This window comes from Phaethon aethereus (assembly GCF_964289735.1).
Source record: "Phaethon aethereus genome assembly, chromosome: 8".
In the NCBI taxonomy this organism is placed as follows: domain Eukaryota; kingdom Metazoa; phylum Chordata; class Aves; order Phaethontiformes; family Phaethontidae; genus Phaethon; species Phaethon aethereus.
In genome coordinates, this window is record NC_138584.1 from 23510143 (window position 1) to 23536062 (window position 25920).

The window sequence follows — 25920 nt, forward strand, 5'->3', positions numbered from 1 at the left end:
GGAGCCCACTAGCTCACTGCAGCACTCATTTACTCAGGATTAATACTCAGCGCTGCCGATTCCGCGCTCAGCGCGCCCGCACTACCAGCCTGCGCCGGCTCCTGGCGCCCCGCGGGCGGCGTGAGGGCCCCCGTGCGCCCCGGGCCGCCGGCCCCGGGCGCAGCCGCCTTCGCCGGCCGCCCAGGGAGGGCCCCGCGCCCCTGCAAACGGCTGCTGCGCAGGCGGGGGAGGCTCCTGCCCCGCTCAGCCGGCCGACCCCAGCCTCTCCCCTGAGGGCGGTACCGGGAGCCCCGCAGAGCCCGATACGAGACCGGGCTGCCTCGCTGCCCTCAGGCCGGGGCTCGGCCCCCACCCCAGCGGGTGTCCCTGGGGACCCGGAGGCGGGGCGTGGGCGGGGCACGGGTGGGCCCGCCTGCCGTGACCGTCGTGGGCGCCCCTGCCCGGCCTCCCCGGGCGCCTGCAGTAGGCCTGGGCCACCCTAGCAACCGCCCCCTAGCGACAGCCTGCCGGCCCGGCCCGGCCCGGCCCTCGGCCCGTCAGCCTAGCAACCGCCCCGTTCCCGGCCTTCTGATTCGCTGGCCCGCCCCGGCCGGCCGTCGAATTCCTATTGGCTGTGAAGCGGGAGCGGGCACCGATTGGCTGCGACGGCGGAGGCGGGGCGGGCAGTGGAGAGGAAGGGGGCGGGCCGGGGCGGCAGGGCGGGGCTCGGGTGGTGGGGAACGGCTGCGGTGGCGTCGGCGGCCTGCCGGACTCATTGGGCGCGTGGTGCGGAGGGATACGGCGGCCGGGCATCGGGCCTGGGGGAGGGCGGAGGCGGCGAAGAAGAGGGACGCCCTGCTGACGTGAGCACGCCGGGCGGGGACTCGGACCCCTCCGCGTCGGAACGGGCTCGCCCCGGCTGGGGGGGGGGGGGGGAGGGGCGTGAATCGGTGGCGTTCTCCGCCGTGAGAAGGAGAGAGCGCCGTGGTCCTGACGAGCAGGCGACCTCCGCCAATGGGGAGGCAGGGTTGGTGCGGACCCCGCGGAGATTGGCCGGCGGGCGGAGAGGGCGGGGCGCACGGCGGGACCCGCCCGGAGCGGCGGGGCGGGGCGGTGTGGGGGAGGGGAGCGCGGGGTGACCCGCCCCCCGCCCTCCATGCCCCCCCTTCTCCGTGCAGGGCCGGCCCGGCAACATGGCCTCGGAGCTGGAGAGCCTCAACCCCAGCGCGCGGATCATGACCTTCCGCCCCACCATGGAGCAGTTCCGGGACTTCAGCCGGTACATCGCCTACGTGGAGTCGCAGGGCGCCCACCGCGCCGGGCTGGCCAAGGTGCGACCCGACCCTTCCCCCCCCGCCCCGGACGGAGGCCGCGCACCGGGCTCGGCCCTCGCCCGCCGAGCGGGGCTGGGCCGCCTCCGCCCTTTGTTTACCCGCAGCGCCGGCGTTCAGCGCCGCTTGCCCGAGTTTGACGCGATGCCTGGCGGCTGGCGGCGGTCGGGCCGGTGTGCCCGGCGGTTAACGGCTGCATTTTGCTTCCTGTAGATAGTTCCTCCGAAGGAGTGGAAGCCGCGGCGGTGCTACGATGACATCGACGAGCTCGTCATCCCAGCGCCCATCCAGCAGGTGGTGACGGGGCAGTCCGGCCTCTTCACGCAGTACAACATCCAGAAGAAGGCCATGACTGTCCGCGAGTTCAGAAGAATCGCCAACAGTGACAAGTATGGCCGCACTTGCGTCTCCGCGCAAATGGTTACTGCCCGAGTTCCCGTTGCCCGACTTCGCCACAGCCAAGTCCTCGCTATGGACCAGTGCTGGTCCGAGGCGTGAACATAACGCCCTGGGCAGATGAGGTCTGCTTGTAAAACTGGCTGTGCAGATGGGGACCTTTGTGGCTTGTGTCATTTGGCAAGGGGATGCGTTAATGCTGGCAGAACTTTTTATTTCTGTTGTGGACTCCTATCTGTTTGTCCCTAGCAGCTAGACCATCGCAATATGAAAAATTTACTGAACAGAGTAGTAGAGAAAGGAGGGTTCCTGACATGAAGAAGCATGCAGAGAAAAGATAACTTTAAAAGGAGTTTAAGCAAAACAAGCCTTAGAAATCACTATTCAGAAATAGCATTGAAATTGCCAGCGGCGCTCTGCCCACTAAAGCTTATTTTGTCTTGCAAGAGCCAGTACACAACAGGTATCTTAGGGTACTGTTACTTAAATAGAAAATTTACCTAAAATTACTCCTTAATGCTATATATGTAACTGTCTGGAGAATATATATGTATGTACACGCACGTTAAATAGGTATTAGAGTTTGACCTCTTAGTGCTGCACAAAGGGGCGATATATAGTTAGCAGGGAACAGACATCAAGAGCAGGTACTTTGTTGGTATACTTGAGTGTGCTTGACCAGTTTACTAGCAGGTGAGTCTGGAAATGTCTGTCACTTTTACAGTGGCAGAAAACTTTGGGTTTGATTTCTTCCCCCCACCCCCAAGTTGTTCTTTGTATCATTTCTGGTTTTGACTGCATCCTTCCTTGCTAAGTAGCAACAACTAGAAGGTGAAATTGTTCTGATTAAAGAGAAGTGCACTAAGCAAAAATGAAAGTAAACTAAGAAGTGGGAAAAGTAACTTTCTTCCTGACTCTTTGTTCCTAAGTCTCAGAGTAACAGAGCTGTGGCTGCTCTGATTGCTGTTCTGGGAGGCAGAGGTCTGGCTGATAACATGCATTAGGTATTTTTATTGTAGCTTTCAATTCTTTCAGTGGTAGAGATTGTTGGCTTAGACTCATCAAGTATTGAACTGCAGAGTCTTTAGTATCTTTGTTTTTCTCAGGTACTGTACACCCCGCTACACAGACTTTGAAGACCTTGAGCGAAAATACTGGAAGAACCTTACATTCAATGCCCCTATCTACGGTGCTGATGTTAATGGCACACTTTATGACAAAGTAAGAAAACTGTTCTGGTTCTCAAGTAGATGGTTATCCCTCTATGTTGTATTCCATAAATACTAATGTAGTATTTTGCTCTTAACTTTCAGAAAGAGTTAATGGTAGTCTTAGCAGAGCTCCAGCTTCTGGAGTAGGCAGGAACACAATACACTGTATGTTTAAAACATACTCTCCATTTAAACCAGATAGTTAAAGACGACTAATGGAGATAACATTCCAAGGGACTTCTGTTAGTGCTTCAGTGTCACACAATTTAGTTCAAGAAAGCAAAAACCGTTGTTGCCTGAAGTGTCATTTTTACACTGCATTTTCCTGAAAAGTGTATGAGAGTTGGAAACACTGATCAGTGAACAAGCACTGCTTTGGTATCCACTAGTGCATGTATTTTTGTGGGACAGCTCTGTAGCCCTTATGTGTTAGGATGATAAACATTAGAAAAGGGTATGCGTTCTACTTGCTAGTCTCCTAAATTACGATGATTTAATCTTTTAAAAGATGTTTGGAATGAAAAATGTTTCTGTTCAAGGGGGTTCAGACATCAGCTCGAGCTCACACTATTGTTCTCTGCTCTGTAAAGTCTGTAGCTTTGTGATTATTTCTCCTTCCTAATCATTATGTTGGCTAATAACTTTTTTCCCCCTCCATAAACGTGGCTAGTAAACAATCAGTATGTAAGCTAACACCATGGGAAACTTTTGGTTTAGGTGAACTAGCTAACGGTTTGAGCTGTGCCAGTAGATGATTTGCCTTGATGTGCTGTTTCACGAGTGTCTGATAGCTTTTGTAACTGTTGTCTTTCTTAGTTGTGTGGTTCTGTTCTTCATAATGCTTGTTTAACATGAGACTTGTGTTTTGCAGCATGTAGATGCGTGGAATATTGGCAGATTGAACACGATCCTGGATATTGTAGAGAATGAAAGCGGCATAACCATTGAAGGAGTGAATACTCCTTACCTATATTTTGGCATGTGGAAAACTTCCTTTGCTTGGCATACTGAGGACATGGATCTCTACAGTATTAATTACTTGCATTTTGGGGAACCCAAGTCATGGTAAGATTTTCTGGGGAAGCTTCTAGATGTAGAAAAACGGTACCATAAAATATTGGCATCAAAGTTGTGAAGTTACAAGAGTTGACTAAAGGAATTGCTATCCCTCTGATCTTGCACTGCTGTAGTATCTGAGGACAAGAACACTAGAAACCTGTAAGGAGCTGCAGAGGGGTGCATGTCCTCAGTGGCATTTGTTTGGTTGCCTTCTAGAAAGTCCCTTTGTTGTCCTGATGTAAAGAGTTCTTCAGAATAATAATGTAAGGTGGATGCTCTCTGTTGCAAGAGGGCCAGAACTTGGAAGACTTGCTTATGATTTCCTGAGGCTCTAAAATGACTATGCAGAGGTTATATGTCTGTTGTCATGCGGGCAACTAGGGGAACAGGCGATTTTTAATAGACTTTGAAATGTAGCTATTTATCATAGATCTAAAAGCAGGCTAGTGGATCTTGCCGAATGGTTCGTCCAGTGTCTGAGCTTTCATGATTGTTTTTAGGGGAGGCTCCCAAATTTTTCTGTAACATGGGTTGCATTTTAAGAGTGAATCATTCCCTTCTGTTCACAAATAAATTTCTCAAGCAACTTCAACAATTGTTTCCATGGCAGTTTTGTTGGAAACTAGTATTTTTGGCTGCCTTTTAATACAACTTGGAAGTAAAAAAAAAAATACTTAGCACCATGTGACCAGTAAACAACCCCATGCAGTGGCAATAGCAAAACAGAATAGTTGAGTTAGATAAACCCTTTGGCCATTGCTTCTTTTACAGTAGTACATGGAAGAAGTTAATATTGCTGATCCCTTAGTCTGATTTATTTAACAAGAAACTCCATCAAGTTTATAGCACTCTAGTCCAGAGCAAAAGGAAGCTAAGTAGATGTTTTTATTTACTGTAGTCAAACCAACTAGGAGGTTTGTGGTGCCCACAAAAAGGTGTGTACAGAGAGAGAGAGATGTAACCCTAAAGAGCACACCAAAGTGCTAGAAATGTTAAGGATGTGGCATGGCATCTGACTTGGTCCCATCTTGGTCTGAGCAGCCGAAAGAGATGATTCCATTTTCTCTCTTGCTTCATGTTCCTCCTTGCACTGAGTAGACTAGCGATTACACGGCTGTGAACTGAATCAGGTCAAGAAGTGCTCTTCCCTTTCTTCTCACTTGCTGCGCAGATCTGCTAATTAAGTGCATCAGACTTTTTAGTTCCTTCACTGCTTAAGCAAAAGTCAGTGGAGGAGATGGTCAGCTTTTGGGTCGTGGTTTTTCTTGGGATAGAGAGGTAAAAGTCCTTGATAAAGATTTTTAGCTTTATATCATCAAACTTTGAAAGAGGCAGTGTAGAAATTGAGGATTTTTTTAAATTTTTTTTTTTAAAGCCGTGCCTTGATGTCCATTTAGGATTTTCAGTCAAACTTTGAGATTTTGTCATGTCACTTGAACTTAACAGACTTGTTCTTATGACTGCAGGTACTCTATCCCTCCAGAGCATGGGAAGAGACTGGAGAGACTTGCAAAAGGTAATCGGGCAACCCATGTCCTGCCTTTTGTGGTGGGATGGACAGCTGCCTTGGACTTCAGCTCTTTTAGAGTATGATGTGCCAGTAACATTTATAAGAGCACAGGCTGGCACAACTGAACTAATAATTTGCCTCGTAGCATATAGATTATATTACTTCTGAGTGTTTGTTTATAGTATACACACAAGAGAAATGTCACATTACAAATAATGCAGTTGTGCTCAGTCTAACCTTTAACGAGAAAATCCTTAACTATTCGTTATTAGAACTGGAAGGTTATAGCCAAAGGAAGATCCTTCTATGTGTGGTCTTTCTTATGCTCTTTCAAACTGGCATCTGTTAAAAGATATATCTCAGGAGTTGTCCTTTTTCTTCAGAATGTAAGCTAGCACACTTCAAATAAGGTGGTCCATACTTGAAGGCCTAGGGGAAAATACTGTTTAGACAGTAATTTTTCCTAAAAATCACTAAAAAATTAATGTAGTTCACAACATAACGGTAATACTGCTCCTTGCCTTTATTTTAAACAGGTTTCTTTCCAGGAAGTGCCCAAAGCTGTGAAGCATTTCTCCGTCACAAAATGACCCTCATCTCTCCATCGATTCTGAAGAAATATGGCATCCCATTTGATAAGGTATAGAAAAGTAATCGCAGTTATACCAGCTCAGTCAAGAGGTTCATGCAGCCCCGTCTTATCTAGCAGCAGCCAGTAGCAGATGCTTAGAGAGGAAAATAAGAACAGGGAGGGTATAAGGCAATCCTTTCCCACTGTACCTCCATTTATCCAGCAGTTGGGGCCTGACAGGGTTTGAGACAGAAAAATCTGTAAAGTACTATTAAGAACAAAAGATCTGTCTTCTGTGATTATTTTTTTTCAGCTATACACAACATTCTGGGTTAGATTAACTTCACTGCTTAGCTGTGTATTCAGCAAAGAGAGATTGTTTTTTTTTTTGTTTGACTTGTCCCCTGCTAATTTCATTTGTTGTGATTTGCTTCCTCAGTAGAAAATATGGATTGTTCCCTATTAATTTTTTTCCCATTACATTAATAACTTTATAGACTTCCTTACTTTGTCAGGTGATAAACTGCTACCCCTCCTCTCCACACATACACATTGAAGCTCTAGTCTTTGAGTCCTTATTCAGAAGTACTGTCACATCTGCATGGGCAACTGAAGGGTTTTGTTGTCATGAACCTGGTAGACAGTGGGAAAATGTTGAAGAACAGCAGTGGAAGGCTGACAGAGTTGTACTTGAATATGAACAGCAAAAGAAAACAGTAGTAAATTTCTGAGTTGTTGTGTGTGGATAGAAATTTTACTTGCTCTTAGATACTGTTCAGCCAAACCTGTAGCTGATACAGATAACTACCTTTATGACCTTCAGATAGCTTGTCACAGAGTATTTCATATGGATAACCACTTCTGTGCTATTTTGACCAGTTATGTTTTATCTTAGTAAAAAACTGCCTGTTGCTTTCCAGCAAACAGATACTTAACATAAGTAGGAGAACAGTGAAGAGAAGTATCGGGTCTATCCATTGGAGCAAGTAACTCCAACCACCATCTGTGCGTGGGGCGTTCAGATAGATACACTCCATGAGGGGTACAGGAGCTCCTTTTATTCAGGCCCACCGTTAAATTGTGAATAATAATGTGGTGTCTCAATTGTCTTCTAGGTGACACAGGAGGCTGGAGAGTTCATGATAACCTTTCCTTATAGCTATCATGCTGGCTTTAATCATGGCTTTAACTGTGCTGAATCTACCAACTTTGCTACTCTTCGGTGGATCGAGTATGGGAAGCAGTCTGTACTGGTAAGTGGTCTGTTGCCATCCTACTGTGCACAAATAACCTAATGCTCTGCTGCTCATTAAGCCCCCCACTGTTTGTTCTAAGGGAGTGAATTCAGTGCTTTGTCTGTTTAAGATGTGATGGTTGCTTTCTGATATGGTAACAATGTCCAGTCAGCCTCCTGTTTCATGTCCTTGTTTCAACTATGGATAGCATATAAAATGTTTTTTAGCTTTGTGTGGATCAAGTGAGGCTTCAAAGAAAAGCAGGGGACCGGTTGCCTTTCCAAAGATGGAAGGATATGCCTGGTGATCAGGACTCATCAGTATTTTGTCTGATATTTTAACCATTATTTATTGACTGTTTAGCCTGAAGTGTGACTTTGGTAGCTTAGGTCACTTATCAAAATAAGTATCTTGGCTGAACCTTTAGACTGGATAGTGTTATATCCCTGTAGAGGTGCCTTACAACATGGGTTATGTTTTCAAAAGTTCCACTGAAGTGAATGCTTTGAAGCACTAGTTGTAACCATGCCCTGACAAGGGGAACCCCTGCTGCTTGGGGTAGGACCAGAGTTTGTCTGGCTCTGACTTCCTCATAGTCTCTCTGGTTTTGCTGGCTGTTTTTGTATGAGCTCATTTTAAAACAGTCAGCTTCTACCAGCAACTCTGTAAATAGGCTGGTGAGCTTTTTTTCTTAGTGATAACATCTGGTTTTCTGTTTCGTTGTGTTTGCTGGCTTTTCTGCCCAGTTTTTAGTAACTTAATATATGCCCTTTTTTTTTCCTGGGAAAGAGTCTTGAGAGTTCCGAGGCTCAATTATGTGTAACTGTGGGATTCTTTTTTCTTCATTTAAGTTCCTGAAAGAAAAGCGATACAGGAATACAGAGCAGAATTGTTGAGTATGTGACCTTACTTGAGTATTTTTTGTGATTTCAGTGCTCGTGTCGGAAGGACATGGTGAAGATCTCCATGGATGTGTTTGTGAGGAAGTACCAGCCAGATCGTTACAAGCTTTGGAAAGCTGGGAAGGATGTGACTGTTATTGACCATGCTCTTCCAACCCCAGAGGCAGCAGAGTTCCTTAAAGGGGATCTAATGCAAAAAGTCAAGAATGGGAAACAGTGTGCTGAGGAAATGGAAACGGGAGAGACATGTAAAGAAGAGATAGACGGGGATGAGACGAAAAGGTAGTGCTTTCTGTAGTCCTCTGCTTTTCTATTGTATTATTAGAAATTGGACCCAGCTGCAGTTGAATGTTTGACATTCTGATAGAACAACAGCAGTGAGCAATAATCTGTTTTCTTGGGAACAGGGTTTACTCTTAATTACTCTTTTTAATTGTTTGAGTCCACATTGATGATGGTCTATGGTAGACAGGAAATGCACCAGCTTGGAAGGTAGCTCTTCATCTTTGGACAGACATTGAAAGCCTGGATTGGAAGTGTGCACAAGTGGAGGCCACAAGAAAAAGGGGGTGTAGTGGGATCATGGGGTGGTACTTGCTAGCAAACTCTGGTACTATCAGTGCTGCAAGCTGCAACATCACTGTGCAGTTCCTGGCTACTTGAAGGTGGACAGGCTAATCATCTTACATTTTGCAGTTAAATCTTTTTCAGCCAGTGTCAGCTACTATATACACCAGCTGTCTTTGGTGTTTTTTTGTTGTTGTTGGTTTGTTTTGTTTTGGGTTTTCTTGGGGGTTTTTTGTTTGTTTATTTAAGGTAAAGAATGCCAGGCTAGAACCTAGCTGCCTGATACATGATTAACAGATGCTGAGGAGCCATCCCTAAGGATTACTAACTGCTTCTGTAAAGGCAAAGAAAACACTTCAGAATAATTTGGAAACTATTTGGCTTGCCAGATGCTGTCTCATAAAACACTGATCCAGCCAGGCTGTATTTTGTTGAATTTCTGTCTGGATGCACATGCTTACGTGTTTGGTAACCTGACATACTGATTTGTCTTCTGCAGCATCCCCAAGCATCGCATAGGAACAAAAAGGCACAGGGTCTGCCTGGAAGTGCCTCAGGAGCTGAGTGAGAGCGAGGCCTTCCCCAAGGAGGAGCTGAGCTCCACGCAGTATGAAGTAGACATGGCAGAGCCTCATGAGAGATCTACAAGTGAACTTGTGCAGCAAGGTGAACAAGGGCTCAAGCTTCCAGGTAACTGTGTGTCAGTTATCCTTGCTCTTAAGGGAGGAGCAAGGGGCCTATGGAACAGGGCAAAAATATGTGATACCTCCCTCTAGTATTCTGTTTTCCAGCCCTTTGCAACTTGTATTTAATAATCTTCTGTTGGTTTGTGGGTTTTTATTTTTCTTCTGTGAAGTCTTCCATGAACCCTTGTAACCTCTTACCCACAGCATCATGTGGCCAGGAGTTTAGCTGTGCTGTGTAAAGAACTCGCTGTCTGCTGGTTTTGTTTGATATACCCTAGTTCTTGTACTGGAAGAGGCAATGAGCAGACATTTTTATTCTCTCTCTGTAAGCCACTGACAATTTTATAGGTGTCTGAATTAATGATCTACTCTTTACGTGACCTAATGTCACTCTTTTTGTGTGTAGTAGTTTGCTTTCCTGTTTGGCTTTGTGCAAATGGTTGCACAAATGTTCTCTCTGCTGCCCAGACTTTAGAAAAAGTCAGTATATCCTTTCTTCTAGATCGTGTGGACTCAGCCAAATTTGAAGAACTGAAAACAGTGAAACTTGAGGAGGAAGAAGAGGAAGAGCAAGAAGCAGCTGCATTGGATCTCTCCATTTCACATGCTTCAAATTCCACTTCAGTTTTGACAACTTTGAAGCAGAGTGCAACTTCCAGCGTTCAGCCCAGCTCACCTGCCTATTCTGGTTCTTCTGACTCTGAGTCGACTGATCTGTTGGCAAAACGAACTCCTCCTGGGCCAGCTGGGGTGCTTACAGTCCATAGCTATGCTAGAGGGGATGCCAGTGGATCTGACAATGAACAGACTTCAGGAAAGAAAGCCAGTGCCACCACCAGTGTGAATGAGCAAGAACTGGCAGAGGTATGAATGGCAAGACTACCTAAAGCTTATGTTTTGAGGGTTTTAAAAATATAAAATCACATACGTGTGTACATCTGTGTGTCCCTTTTGAAAAAAGAAATGATGGAACAAAGATTATTGGTTGGGAGAATGTAAATCTGAGTGTTTAACAGCTACTGATGAATGTTTTATTAGATGACCCAAGAGAAGACTTTAATAGATAAAATCCTACCTGATGGTGTCTTTTCAAATTATTTTGTTTCCCTCCTTAAATCTATGTTTAGAGAGTGGGAGGTCGATAACGATTATGTCTTCAAAATTCAGGAAACACAGAAATGGAAGAGCAAATGGGCAAATCTGTTGATAATTAAGGTGCAGCTGAGAGAGTTCTCATGGTTATTTAAACTAAAGAAATTCTGTTGCTGATACTGATGTCTCCATTGCATACTCCATACAGGGAAAAGGCTGAAGTTTCGAATGGGTGTAGATCATTTTCCCCAGTATGGTGTATTTTGAAGCAAATTTTCCATCACATGGTAACCGAGAATGCTAATTTCCATTTGAATAAAAGCATTTCTGTTCCTTACAAGCCTTATATCCAACTCTGTATAGGAGATCAGAGATAATGATTGTTATGCTCTCTTCTGGCTTCTTTATGAAAAGGAGAGATTTAAAAAGTTGTAAGATGCACTTAATCTAAGATTTGCTTCTGCTCTTAGAGGAATAACAGATTAAAAAAAAAAGGGGGGGGGGGCGGGTCTTGTACACTAAGAGACTTCCTGGGCTGTTAAAAACATTGCCCTTATTACCTTGCTTGCCAGGTTAGTAATCATTGTGTCACTTGTTTTTACGTAAGGGAAGAGGAAATAACTATTGTTGTAGTCTCCTTCTTCCAGTCTGTCTGGAAAAACATCAATGCAAATAATAAGCAGAGAGCGTGAAAGTTTCCTTCATTTAAAGTAAGCCTGTTAGTTCGAGATGCCAATGAACTCCATAATTCTTTTTCTTTTATTATTTTTTTATTTTTAAATTTAAAATTTTTAAGTTGACATACAAACTGATAATTTCTCCAGAATGCATAAGACTTCTTATTGGGGCTTTTCTAAGTCTAACTAGTCAACTTGTCTGTCTTTGTTTCTGTCTTTGACACGATTCTTATATGAGGAAAAAAAAGCTTGCATGAAAAGCTACACTAGGAACTGTGACAAGTCTCTATTCTAATGGCTCAACAGAGCTAGTACAGTTCTATCTGATTTTCCGTAGCAAAAATGCTGCAAGCAGTTCTTTCAAAAACTTAGCAAGTTTAGAGCTGAAGTTAGTTTGTTAGAAATAAAATCATGGAAGCATGTGTGCATTTTGTGGAGGTTTCTTTAAGTTCGAAATAAATTCCTTTAAAATAATGTCAAAAGGACATGTGCTAATTTAGTGCTGAATTGCTTTTCCTTGTCCAGGTAGCAAAGGAGTACATAAGGTCAATGAAAGAGAGTAAGAAGTCCAAGGGTCGTCGCCAGCCATTGAGCAAGCTCCCACGTCATCACCCGCTCCTGGTTAAAGACTGCATTAGTGATGATGGTAAGTAAGCCTTGGGCTCTTTGGGAAACTGTAGAGAGGGTCTTAGCTTCTGCAGGCAGTGTATTCCATTAAGTAACTGGCGCTAAACAGGACTCAGCAAGTGACACCTCTGCATCCTAGACAAGGTGCTTGTCTCATTTTTTTTGTGCTTGCATCATTAAACTTTTGTCTGGAGTGGTGCCATCTTTCTTTCCTGTTCCATTCTCTGTAAAGTTACAACTCTGAAAGGAAAATTAAACCAGTAGCAGAGACTGTTGCATAATTGCATCTGCCTTAGAGCATTCCAGTAATTGATGTAAATATTCATTATGAAAACAAACAAAACGAAAAACTAACCAACCAACACCAGATTCTTTGGCTGACAGTCCTGATGTAGTTTGGAGCTGTTGCTGTTCTCACCCAATAAGCCTATCTTGTGTCTGTATGGTTGCTTGATTAGTAGAAGCCTCTTAAAAAGGAGACCAAGTTACTGCCTCCCATCACTCTTCTGTAAATTTGGTTTCTGGCAGTTTTTCTGTCATTTCCATTCATAAATTCTTGCCTTACTTACTTTCCTTTGCAAGAACGGTTATCTATAAAAGGACACATAATCACAGAGTTAATGATCTCTTATCACAGAGGCATCAGAGCAACTAACTCCTGAAGAAGAGGCTGAGGAGACAGAAGCATGGGCCAAGCCACTTAGCCAGCTGTGGCAGAATCGGCCACCAAATTTTGAGGCTGAAAAAGAATACAATCGGACCATGGCTCAGCAGTCTCCCTATTGTGCCGTTTGTATGCTCTTCCAGACATATCAGGTGTGTAGACAAAGTCTGTTAATGTTACCAGGAGATAACCAAATGGGTTGCCGCTGTGATGCATAGTTCTAAAAATGTCATTTTGCATATTGTCAGTTAACAGCAGCTGTATCAGTGTTGCAGTATTCCCAAGGAATTGTTCCAGGAGAGCACAAGTGGGTGAACCTCAAAGCAACTGTGATGGGCTGACTTCCTGTAGGTTCCCAGGGGCTTGCTCAGCTGTTTGGCAGAAGCTTTTTGTGTTCTGTGGCTTTTGCTCAAACCACAGAATGGAGCTTAAATGTTGCTGGAGCTGACTATAAAATCCCATTTGTCTTTTCCAGACTGACACCTTCACTTTACACTTTTTTTAAAAAAAACGTTAAGTCCACTCATAGCACATGGTCTTTGGGGAGCTGGCAAAGAAGAAAACCTTTTCAAAGGATTTAGGGTTGTGTTTGGGGATGGCATATATAGAAAGCTGCCTTTTCTTGGAGTGTATCTATATTGACAATAGCTACAGCATGTGAAAATGTGCTCTAACAAAGTGTGGCTGTAGCAATGCATAGCCTGGGATGGGTTTCAGAACCCCTTTGTCATGTTGACTAAATGCTTTTTGCTGTGCCTAAAGTAAGGCATTTTAAGATAGCTTGGAAAGTTGTCAGATTGCATGTTCTCCACCTGCAACTTACAGATAGTTTGTCCCTTCCCGTACACTAAGCGTATTTTATTCATTTGAGATCACTGTATGATTATGTGGTAGCACTAGAAACATGTTCACCACAGTTTTGGAAATAAAGACCTCAATTTTTTGTTGAGGGTTTATATTGCATATAGTTCCTAATTTCCATGAAAACCATAGCAAGATCAAAGAGAAACTATGATCTCTTTCTGTCTAAAAGTAGGTTCTTGTTAGGACTTGAAATTCTATGTAAAAGCTGCATAGTACATGGATTTCACTGGTGCTGACAGTTAAAGTTATATAAAGTCATAAATTTAACAATTTGAAGACAATTTAAGTTCTGCCAGCTTCTTTTTTGAGTTCTAAATGCTATTAAGTAGAAGACTCTAGCTGCAGGTTTTTAAATGTCTGTCCACACCAGGCAGCGAAGCAGAAACTCTTCCAAGATTTGAGCTGTGGTTAGGGTCTTTATTCCAACTTAAGAAAGTCTATAGCAAGTCTGGGAACTCACATCAGTTACCCATTCAAATAAAAAATTGGCACAAAGTGCCAGACAAATATTCCCTTTTAGTTTGTGAAGAAGAAAAGTATCTAGCTGCTTGGAAGAAAAAAGTCACATTTTCTTCAACTTCATTATAGATTTCCCTCAGTCATTTAGTCTTTTGCTTGATGTGCAGTGTTCAGTGTAAATCAGTAAGTTTTACAGAATCGGAATAAACAAAGCTTGTTGAAAACATGTCAATTCCCTTCCAACTGTCATTCTTATCTGGATTTTCTTGGTTTTTTTCCCACCTTTTGACACACTGTAGGAAGGACAGTGCAGCTTCATTCTGCTAACTGCAATTTCTGTTAGTAATATTTTTAAGAGATTAGGCAAGCTACTTTTGTGGTGGCCTATGAGGTAAAAAAGAGGATTTGAAACATTTCTTCAAAGAAAAGGATTCATTTCTATTTAGTTGTTAAGATGGGCAACTTGAATGGAAGCATATCTCTGTAAACTTTACATGTAATTGATGTTTGGTTTGACATTGGTTTAGATTAATAAATTACAAAAGATTAGCCTGAAAGTCTCCTGAGCTTTAACTGGGAAACTGCATTTTTAGTCTGCTTATTTCCCAGGAACAAATTCATTTCAAAGCCCATTAGACTTGTTCAGAACTACAGTAGGAAAAAATAATGGGGATTGCAGTAGGTGTCTATTTGTGTGATCACAATCCTGCCATATTGAGGTAAGATAAGTGTATGATGTTGGATAGCAGTGTTATGATCCTCTGCATTAGGGAGTGGGGGAGGCAGCAGAGGTGTTTCCCATAGCACATGAGGTGGGCTTGGTGATTCCATCTCTTCTGTCAGAAGAGATGCAGTTTGTTTATCTTGTTGCTCATTGGAGGGATACAGTTCAGACCTTATATTTAGCTATTTGGGTAGAAAATAATTTCATTCTGAAGCTGCAGTAGCTGAGGATTTTATAAACTAACTATTAAGTCTTTAATCTTTCAGCACCTTCATTCTTTCTTTAAAATGAATTTACATATGGAATAATGAGTAAAGATGATGCAAGACTCTTCTACTTGTAAAACTTAAATTTCCTGACCATTCCTTACAGGCAGAGTGTGGGGGTAACAGTCAAAATCCTGGAGTAACTCCAGCTGCTGTGAATGGGAAGATCCGAACAAAACCCCTGATTCCTGAAATGTGCTTTACTACAACTGGCTGCAGCACTGACCTCAATCTTTCAACCCCCTACTTAGAGGAAGATGGAACCAGTGTACTCATCACCTGCAAGAACTGCCATGTCTGTGTTCATGCAAGTGAGTGCATCTAGACTTAACCCTAAACTCTAGGGTTCTCTGTAGTTAGTCTGTACATCATAGCAAACCTCTACCAGTCTGTTTAATACGAATAGACCTAAGTTCAGCCCTTATCTGAGTGGTGGCCATTGAAATATGGAGTTGGCTGCATGGATAGCTTGAAATACACAGCATCATCCTTAGGCTCATTGATTTTAATTCCTGCTTTACTTCTGGGCCCTAGGGGAATGGAATGGGTCTGAGTTTAGGTAAGCTCTTAAGTGAGATGTGTCTCTTCTAGGTTGTTATGGTGTATCCCCCGACAAGGCCACTGAAGGCTGGATGTGCTCCAGGTGTACAGAAAATGCCTTAGAAGAGGTAAAGTTTCTCATAAGATTCTCACAGATGGAGTCTGATACATCTGGGAACTTGGTACAAAATTAATTTCCATAGTGGTTTGGGTTTTTTGTGTTGGCTGGGACTTTTTATTCCCTCCTGTGAAAAGAAGGCAATTTAGAGAGTGTTTAGGTTTGTTGTATTTTGGCAGTTTTCAAGCCATAGTGATATAATCCTTTTAACTAGGGCAAAGTTGCTGAGCTCGCTTGAGTCATAGAGAAGATGTTCTGCATGTATGTGGGCATAGCTCTGTTGTCTGTCTTAATTTATGGTAGCTAGTATTTCTACAACAAAGTAACTTCTGCTAATAACTAGGGAGGTGTGCACATGTGAAGAAGGCAAGAAGAATGGGATTCTGTCAAGAAGCTGTATAGACTCTAGAACAGCAGAACAGGTCAACCTTTTGAATTGTATTTGCTCGTGTTTGTTCAAGATCCTTTTACACCTCCTCAAAGGATATAGAGTATTGTGGTTGTAAAAGGAACCCGTAACAAACAAGTTGAAGGAGTCTTCAGTGTTAGGTCTGCTTGCCTTCAACAGACTTGGAGCCTATATTTGTTGCTCTAAGGGCAGCAGCTTTTTTGAGAGCTAAAGGGCTGATCTGTACAAGGCAGTTAGCTCTCTTCTGACAGTGAAACCATTTTCTTCCTGTGGACATGCATTTTGAGGGGGAAGTTCTGAAAGAAGTGTACTGTTCTGGACTTCAGTCTTTCAGCTAATGCTTTCTTCCTTGTGCCAGGACTGCTGTTTGTGTTCACTACGAGGAGGAGCACTGCAGAGAGCCAACGATGACAAGTGAGTGTTCCAGCTTTCTTGGTCTTAAGAGAGAAGCTTAATTCCTAAGTAGCTGAGGGTAAGCTAGTAAAGTCAATGTCTGCATTTGGTGTAACAGAGTGACCAACACCACCTTTCACACTTTGTGTTTCTGGGGGGCTATGGTAAGGTGTGTTTGTTGTGTTCACATGCAGCAGTCATCATCTTTTCAGGTAATGCCTTGCTCTCATTCTGTTGACAGAAGCTGTTAATTGCTTTGCATTTTGTAGTGCAGAGGTATAATGTACCACATAAAAACAAGATTCCTGATGAGATAACGTTTCTCAGTACCTTCTCACAGAGGATTTTGATTTCTCCATGTAATGTCTGGTGGCGATGGAGACAACCATAGCTTTAAGTAGCACAGCGTAGTGAAATTCAGGGTACCTCTGCAGCAAGTACACTGCGTACAACTGCATGTCCTCTGTTTTTTGGTGTGGTGGATCATCTGAAGTTATTTGATGTAAAATAACAGTGGGATAGACTTGTTATCACTATGAAGTAACTGAAACTTGGTCTCCAGAAATGTTGTGGGCATCATATGGAGCCTCAACTTTTTGATCATGGTCTCAGAAGTAATTCAGTAGTGACTGAGCAGTTGCTACACGTCAGATTTGTGAAGTAATAAACCTATAAGGCGGGCTTCTATAATAAAGGTATGCAACCAGCACAAGCCACACAAAATTGCTCTCCTGTTAAGCCTGTTAGTAGTAGATTGGAAGCATGAAGAAGTCTTGGTTTTGCCCCACATGTGCCCTGTTATTAGCAGTGGGAAGGAAGATTACACTGCTGATTCTCAGAGGCTCTTTATCATGGTTTATATGGCAAACTTCAAGAGAACTGTATTTCCTTAAACTCCCCAGTGTCCTCTGTTGGCCTAATGCATATTAATTTCTTTTTCCCCTCTTCTGTCCTGACAGATGGGTTCACGTGATGTGTGCTGTAGCTGTACTGGAGGCAAAATTTGTGAACATTGCAGAACGGAGTCCTGTAGATGTTGGCAAAATCCCCCTGCAACGTTTCAGACTGGTAAGGATCACCTCTGCTTCACTGGTGAGGTTTCAAAGTGTCTCTCCAGTCCGTTTAGAATCTGGGAGACTTTACTTATCCCTCCAATCCCAAGTCATCTCCTCTCCAGACAGAAAAAATTAAATCTGCTCTGTTCTTTGTATGGGAAATGGCATTTGTCCTGGTTTCCATTTTTTTAATCTTTCCGTATTCTTGTATATGCTTATTCAGGTGAGGAACAAGCAAGAGGGGCACAGTTTTCTGTATGTAGCAAATGACATTTGTACAGTGGTGTAGTGGTGGTATTTGTTTTGTTTGTTATTTTTCTGATCCCTATTATTTGACTTGTTTTATTGACTGCTGTTGAGCACTGAGATGCTTCAGGATATGCAAGGCATTTGTATAATGCATGAATGCCTTCAGCAGGAAAGGAACTGTGCTTAACTCTTCTAACAGCTCAATGTTGAGGAGAAAACGATTTTAACTGCTTTGCAAATGCTAATGCATTACAGATAACGTTATTTTCCTACAACAGCCCATCAGGCCTGACCCGAGGGTAATTTGGTCACTGGTACTAGTGAAGGAATTTTATTTCTGTGGAGTTTTTTCGTTGGTGGTCTTTGCCCATAGTTCTAATCTTGTTGTTCTTCTCTGCTTGACTCAGTAACTGTGCTGTAACTTTGCTGAAAGGCACTGTTGACTTTGGAGCACTGTAAACTGATTTAATCCAAGGTCTGCTGTTGGTAGCATCCTTGGGTTGCACGCTTTGTGCATGTTAAGCTGGTAGATATTTAGTCTACATTTTTTGTCTGTGGAGTTACTTTAAATTTATGAATTATTGCCTTGTCATAAACTAGAACTGGTAGCCTTCTGCTTCTTTTTAATCAGAAAGTAGCAGTGCTCACACAGAGAGTAAATGGCACAGTATCAGACACTTAGACCAGCTAGCCCTTTGTGTGGGATAAAAGCTAGTGCCAACCAATAACCTCTAGTTTTCTGTCCAAAACAGAAATGCATCTTCTGCAAGAAAAGAAGAAAGAGAATTGCAGGTTGCTGTGTACAGTGCTCACATGGTCGGTGTCCCACATCCTTTCATGTCAGCTGTGCTCAAGCAGCAGGAGTCATGATGCAGCCTGATGACTGGCCATTTGTTGTCTTCATTACCTGCTTCAGGCATAAGATTCCATCTCAGGCAGAGGTAAGTGTGTGACTCCCAGGATTTGAACTGCAGTATCTTGGAGGGACTGAAAAGTTTGGCTCTTTCAGAATGTTCAGTATAATCGAACAGTGTCAGCATTGGATTCTGAGCTCATCCTTGCTGCTGCTCCAAGTGATCTTAGTCAGGTCCTTTATTGTATTTTGCTTTACAGCCCAAAGGGACTGAGAGCATTACATCCCTCCTTTGGCTGTTGTAATGAGAAATAATAGTGGGTTTTATGCTGTGATATTTGGTATGCAGGAGTTAGTGCTGGGACTCCAGCAGGCTACATGGGTGGTCATAGAATTTCATGTTCAAGTCATTGATTAGTTTATAAAGTTCCCATGTAGACCTTATAATCATCAAAACCACAACAGTCTATTAGACAATATTTGCTGTAAAGGCCTTGCATTGCTCTGAAGAATAAGAGCTTAATTTGCTAAGTAAATTTAATGACAGCTCCATCTTACAGATTAGGCTTTAAGCCTTTGGAATACCAGAGGCAGAAATTTTCTAAAAATGCTGCTGATGGTGTCTTGAGTAGAGTAACTCAGCTCATTTTGCTTCCTTGTCTGCCAGCACTGGAGCTACGGTCTTCAACACATTCTTATTGAGTCATTGTGTAAAAAAAAGTATCTTTCTCTTCTCAGAGAGCTAAGGCTGCACTCCAGGATCTGTCACCTGGACAGGTAGTCATCAGTAAGCACAAGAATGGTCGCTTCTATCAATGTGAGGTGGTCAGCCTTGCAAAGGAGACTTTCTATGAGGTCAACTTCGATGATGGTTCCTTCAGTGATAACCTGTATCCAGAGGACATTGTGGTATGTTACGCAGTGGGAGTCTGGCTCCAGTAGAGGGCACATAATGCGAGTCGATTCTTGCTGTGGCAGAGCAGACACACCATGGGATTTGGTAATTTTCCCAACCCTAGGTCTTGTTGTGGCTGAGATGTACTGCAAGATGGCCTTAGGGGTGTTACATGAGACTGACTTAACTGAGGGCCCGTAGGAACAGGTGTAACAGGGAGTGCAGCTAATCTTTGGCTGCTTAGCAATGATAGGTCCGAACAAAAAACGTGCTGATACTTGCATACCATTCCTGCATGAAGTACTTCAAAGTTGCACCCACTGTTGGGATTTAAATACAGATGACATGGATGGATGTCTCTTGGCCTACTTCTCCATCCCGAAAATGGAGTAATTGTTGGGGTGGTGTGCAGCATGACTGGGATGGACTCCCCAGTGGTTTACTGAATCTTCAAGTAAGGAAGCTGCTTACTCTTCTCCTTGTCTCTCCCACCTTCCTCCTTTATGCTGTAGAGTCGAGACTGTCTTCAGTTAGGTCCCCCTGCTGAAGGGGAAGTTGTGCAGGTGAGATGGACAGATGGACAAGTTTATGGAGCCAAGTTTGTCGCATCACATGCCATCCAGATGTACCAGGTACGGAATTGTCTGAAAATTTATCATTCATAACAAGCTGATCATGTTAACAGGGCTGTTCTTAAAGCCAGCAGAGTTATAGGGGAGTCATGCTTAAACATTTCAGGGAAAGTTACTCAGTGTTGTCAGCAATGACAGATGCTGGTAACAGTTGCTGGAGTTAAGAGCAGAGTGGTTGCTTGCAGCTCTACTTACATCTGGCTACCTACTTGAAGTGTCAGCTTCTGTAAAATTGCTGCTCTGCAATTCTTCAGCAGACTTTGTTCCTGTAGCTTAAACTACTTAAAATAAGTTTGTGTTTACTTTTCTGTATTTAGTGAGAGTGCATCATGCCTTGCACACTTTCAATGGGATGTTTAGGCCATATTAAAGTGACCAGCCAGACTGTTTTGTCAGGTGTCACAAGAACATCCCAAAACTTGCTGGGCTATTTTTACTGTCATGGGATTGGTGAGGTTTTGGTTCAAGTCTGGTGCAGTGTGCATACCTGCATATGTGTCTACCATTCAAGTGGTAGAATATTATTTCATGAGAGGCCTCTGTGGGGAGGAGAAGGCAAGTTCTGGTAGCTGTGGGAGGATTCTAACTTCTGAGACTTCTGGCAGAACAACTTCTGGTTTTCTTCTAGGTGGAATTTGAAGACGGGTCACAGCTGATGGTGAAAAGGGATGATGTGTATACTCTTGAAGAGGAGCTTCCTAAGAGAGTGAAGTCAAGGCTGGTAGGTAAACGGGGAGCAAACTTCTACTAAAGAAGCTCATTTAACTTAATTTGTCCTTGAACAGCAAGCTGAGTGCATGGCAGCAAAAGATTGCATCCTCAGTCATTGCAAAGCTTGGTAGTTGATCAGGCTACAAAAGCAAAGCTCTATCTTGCTCTGGAGAGACTTTAATTCTCCTTCTGCAGAGACGGGAATTGATAGCATAGAGTCACTGTTTGGGACAGCACTTTAATACCCTTTCATACCTGTATTCCTAAGTTTCATTGTCCTTTCTCATTGCGAAGAATGGCCAAGTTCCTTCACTTGCCCTTTGTTCTGAAAAGCCCTTAGTAGGATGGCATCAAGAGAGCTGGCCTTTTTTTTAAACTGTAAAATAATTTATGTGGGAAAGGACCTCTGCAGGTCTGTGCTCCAGGCACCTGTTCCAAGCAGGGGTAACTTTGAAGTCAGACAGCGTTGCTCACAGCTCTTTCCAGTCGAGTTTTGATTATCTCCAAGGATGAAGATCCCACAGCCCCTTTGGGTCCCTGTTCTGTTGCTTTATGCTTCCTGCTATAAAAAACATAACTATGGACAGCATGCTAGGGTATCTTGCTTTACAGCACGATCATGCACACCCTAATGCAGAACCTGTTGGCAGGATGTTAGAGGTTTAAGAAAGTATGTATCATAGCTGAATCCTGTGACCAGGTGTTTAAACATGCCTGTTCCATAAGGCACAAAATGTACTAAACTACTTGAAAGTTGGAACAGATGAGTGTGTTTATACCTTTTAAGAAAGTGATTGTGAGCTTAAATTAGCTACTTGGTTAAATTTGAAACCTGTGATTCTTTAGATCTCTGATTACAGTTCACTTTAAACTTATCCCCAGACTTCTAAATCCAGTTTCTTAAATATTTTGCTGCTTGTGTTTGGTCTGTTTTTGAAGAAAGCTGGAATGTTCCCAGGTGTCCTAACTTGGCTCTTTTTTTACATGCAGTAGAAGGATGTGGAGGCAGGGATTTGATCTGTGTTCTAGTGACTAATTCTGGTTTTTCTCTTAGTCAATAGCTTCAGATATGCGCTTCACAGAGATCTTCGCAGAGAAGGAGGTCAGACAAGAGAGGAAGAGACAAAGAGTGATCAATTCACGCTACCGTGAAGATTATATTGAACCTGCGTTGTACCGGGCCATCATGGAGTAAGCGCTGCCTGTGGCAGAGGAAGATGCCCACCTCCCCCAAGGATTTAAATGCTCCAGTACAACAGGCCATATTTGGATGCTTTGAATCCAGGGTTTTTTTGTTTTGTTTTTTAAGGAAGCTAAAAAGCTGATGCTCTGCAGTAGCTGAAAGGCAGCTGTTGGATAGTGAAACAGATCCCATTTGCTGAAGCTGATGCCTGCAGACTCCTGGTCTGAAGTTGGGTCCTTACTGAATAAGCCAGCTTGGGGGTGTTGCTTTCATCTCGTCAAGCAGTCTTGCTTTTTTATTAGAGACAATTTTGACAGGTGGCAAACTCTTTTGGGAGTTGTAGCCAGGAATCTTGGCAGCTGCAGAATAGTACGGTCTATTGTTTTAATGGAATAATGTTCCTGATTTTGGGAGTCTCCCTGGTGACCACACCTGGGCTTGAGCAGGCAGTATTACTGGTGCTTGAAATTGAACCTCTTTTTATATTTATATCCATCTTTTTGTCGCAAGCAGCTTCAGTCTCTTGTTTCTCAGCACCTCCTTTCTGAGGGTTGAGCTGTGGGCTGTTCAGATCCAAGCAGACAGGAGGTGCTTGTGTGAACAGGTGAAATGTGAAATTGAATCCTATAGGACAAATTATTTAACCCTCCATTTAATATTTTTGTTCTGATATTTGTTTTGACTTACTTAATATGTAATAGTATGTGCCTCAGAATCAACGAAATCTGTCTGGAGCCCTGTGCAGTGCAGCCTTCTAACAAGAATAGGCATTCGGCTCCCAGTAGACATTCAGCTCCCAAAGGCTTTCTTCTGAGTTTTTCCCCACCCCCTCTAAGGCAATAATGACCAAAGGGACAGAGTACTAACTCTCCCTTCTTGAAATCCAAGCATCACAGTATTGGGGATGACAGGGCAGCGGTATCTGAAGCAGTGCAGTACCTCTTCTGTGGCAGCACTGTCTGTCATGTGGCCGCAGGCTTTTGCTTACAACAGCTAATATTGGGTCTGAGACAGGTAAAGCATGCACTGAACTGTACGTATTACTGAAAGGCTGTGCAGTGCTCTTCTGAAGCAGGAGTGCTGCTGTGTTGCTGTCTGGCAAAGGTTACTGCAGCATTTTTGTAGAGTATTAGTAGGGCACATCTCAGTTGTGTTGGAGAGAACTTGCTACCCCAGCAATAGGAAGGTGACTTAAGCTGGGTATAGGTGTACCCAGAAGATGTGCCAACCTGCTCCTACTAATTTAAGCATTAACACACCACAGTAGGAGCCATGTAAATACATGTGCCTTTCCCATTCTGCGGGAAAGGGATTTTAGGCTGTGGAGCAGATTGGCCACCTTCTTTTTGCATGGAATGATGGGGTGACTTTTCCTGCTGGAGAAAATTATGGTTATATGTTCTCCAGAAACAATTCAAGAGAAGAATTTTCTAGTAAAACAGACCTAATGCATCCCTGCTTCTATAGGGACATGGCAATGTGTCTGCGAAGTCTGGATTTGTAACTTTTTTTCCTTTTGTTACATAGGAATGCTATAAACCAAACTCTTCTGAAACCCCGGTGCATCAATTTGTGATTAGCAATAAAATGTAGTATTGTGTAGTGATACAATTCTTGATCACAAAAGAAATAAACTACAACTTTTATAAAGAAAATCTTACTTATCCCTACACTTTTATAGGGTCAGGAGGCTGATACGAGTAGCAAAGATTTGCACAACCACTGTTTTGCATAGAGGCATTCTGTCCCATTTTTGTGGTGAAATACCTCATTCATCAGTATTGGAAGGCTTAAACAGATTCTGAAAGGAGATAGTGGCTTTCCTTTGGGTTTTTTTGTCTTTTTCCCATGTCCAAAACTCCTGATCTCAGGGTATTAAATTGCTTTCTGATGAGTGGGGTAGTTGGCTTGATAAAACTATGATCTGTTAAGACCAGAGTCTGGTAGCTGCAGTTATTCTGGTCTGGGCAATGGGAACAAAATTGCACTTTGACGTCTTAGCTTGTATGTAAGCCTCTCTGAAGTGATGTGCTGTGAGCAAACATGTAGAAGAGCTGGCAGGGCCTTAACAAACTTGCCTTTGTTTTGTCAGCATATCTTAAGGTTTGATTTTTCATAGGCTGAACACCACCTGTATATTGCTGAAAAACATACTCTTCGTATCATCTGCCATTTTCCCTCCCGAGAAGAGGTGCCTGTGTTCAGGCTTTCTTCCCAAACTGCCACATAACTTAAATGCACCTTTTAGGTGACCCGCACTACTTGTGCTGCAAACACCTGGCTCAACAGGTTCATTCTAAAATGATGACCTAGTATGAAACAGCTGGAATTGTTTGGAGTGCTGCTCTTCAACTGCAGCAGGTTTTGCCACCCATCTCAAACAGTACTGAGGGCCTTTCAAGAGCTCCTATGCCTAGTATTTGTTCTGGAAGAGGAGCTTTGTTATGCTGCATTTTTTGTGGGCCCCAGATTTGCTCTTTTCAGTTGGCTGCACTGTATTGGAAACCGCTGCCACTCTGCACTCTGAGACAAAGGGCCGTTCCAATTTTCCCGTTAGTTCTTGTGCTGCATCATTCAAATGTGAGCATACTTTATCTACTGCAGTGACTGAACTGCGTTTTGGCTTCTCTCCGTGAACTTAAAAACTGATGACCCTGATGTTTAAGGGGTCCATGTTGTTTGACTTTGCAAAAGCAATTGGTTTTATGGCTTGAAGTATAACAGGTAGCAATAAAAGCTCTTTACAGAGCAGCTGTCTCAAAGGTACATATGCTTTCTGTTACCTGTACTTTGATCTTGACTGATAATAATTTTCTCCAGTGGTTTGTTTTTGGAAGTGTATTTATCCCTGTTACAGCATCATTCCAGCGAGGGCAAAGTGCCGCCAGAGTATCAGCTAGGCAGGTGCTTCCTGAATGTGTTCAGTAGGAAATCATGCTTAACATGCCCCATGGGAGCTCTGATGGCCCTTCAAATGTTAGGTCCATTGCATGTGATGCTGCGGGCAGTAGACCTCATGTCACTTTCATGAAGCTTCCATCTGTGACTGGTTCAGGTTGGACCCATAAAAAGCATTTTTAGTATAAACAAATAGTGGCTTGCCCTTAATTCAGGATGAGCTTGGCAAGCCAGTGGTTACTTCTTATAAGGTTTAAAAAGGTGACTGTATTCTTTGTAAAGCACCTGATTGCAGTAATGTTTCTGCCTGTGGCTGAACTTCTAGGAGACCTCTTTCTCCATCAGCAGAACCCTCAGATGACCGGAGACAGTACTGTCAGTAGTAGGATCCATTCTCCTTGTAGAAGATGTCTCTTCCCAGTGTTTTGAGCTGGGTTGAATTGATTCTGCACTGTTTGAGGAGTGTAGCCACATATCTCAAGGCTTCCAATGCATCTCTGTTCTTCCATTCTCTTAACTGGGCTGCTGTTGTCTGACATGTCTGCAGTTGTGCTTGGTTGGTTTTTTTTAATGCAAACATGGGATGAAATCAAGACTCTGGTAGCCTGTATGTTGTTTTCAATTTGATCAAGTAATAAATCTAATTTCAAAATGGGCAATCTGTAGACTAATTTAAGATCTAAAGCAGTGTAACTTGGAAATTCTCATCATGCTTCTAATTTTTATATTAGTATTATTCCTTCCTCATACTCATCTCCTTTAATGCTTAGCCAGTGAGCTCTTGGGTGTCTTTCAGAGACACTAAGTGGAGTTTGGTTATTTAAGGAGTCAGTCCAGCATGGCTGTTCATCTAGAACAAGGGCAGAGCCACAGATTCATCCTTCCTTGTTGAAGTACAGACCTGGGACATCTGCAGTCAGAGCTGAGTTGCCTTAGGCTCCCTCTGTAGCTGAGAGTGGCAGTGCCAGAAGAGGAGTCATCAGAAAATCTTACCTGGGTGCAGAGACAGCTCTGTTCTTTACTTCGGTGTTGACTCTTGAATTTCACAGTGCTGGTTAAGACTTGCTGAACTGGCAGTTGGGGAAAGGAGATTCTTCTACTTTAGCTCTGGGCTTTTTGTTCCTGATACACTGAGTGACCTTGAGTAAATTGCTTATTCATTGT

The 25920-nt window shown here is 43.3% G+C and overlaps 1 protein-coding gene across 4 annotated transcripts; it reads left to right on the plus strand.

The window, feature by feature from the left end:
* Window positions 1-1172: 1172 nt before the first annotated feature.
* KDM4A (lysine demethylase 4A) lies at window positions 1173-22361 on the plus strand (the record flags this gene model as incomplete). 4 transcript variants are annotated; one of them, XM_082002626.1, is made up of 21 exons in its annotated part: window positions 1173-1310; window positions 1524-1699; window positions 2813-2927; window positions 3789-3982; window positions 5443-5492; window positions 6023-6126; window positions 7173-7310; window positions 8226-8479; window positions 9261-9451; window positions 9950-10311; window positions 11742-11862; window positions 12481-12659; window positions 14927-15131; window positions 15412-15488; window positions 16246-16301; window positions 17240-17348; window positions 18337-18525; window positions 19176-19346; window positions 19845-19964; window positions 20593-20685; window positions 21730-22361. In XM_082002626.1, 21 exons carry the CDS (start codon window positions 1173-1175, stop codon window positions 21868-21870), a joined length of 3183 nt encoding a protein of 1060 aa, XP_081858752.1. In that variant the 3' UTR covers window positions 21871-22361. The 4 variants fall into 4 exon arrangements, with proteins under 4 accessions (XP_081858752.1, XP_081858751.1, XP_081858753.1 ...); XM_082002625.1 differs by having other exon boundaries at window positions 8226-8476; window positions 9261-9457; XM_082002627.1 differs by having other exon boundaries at window positions 8226-8476.
* Between the last annotated feature and the right edge of the window lie 3559 nt (window positions 22362-25920).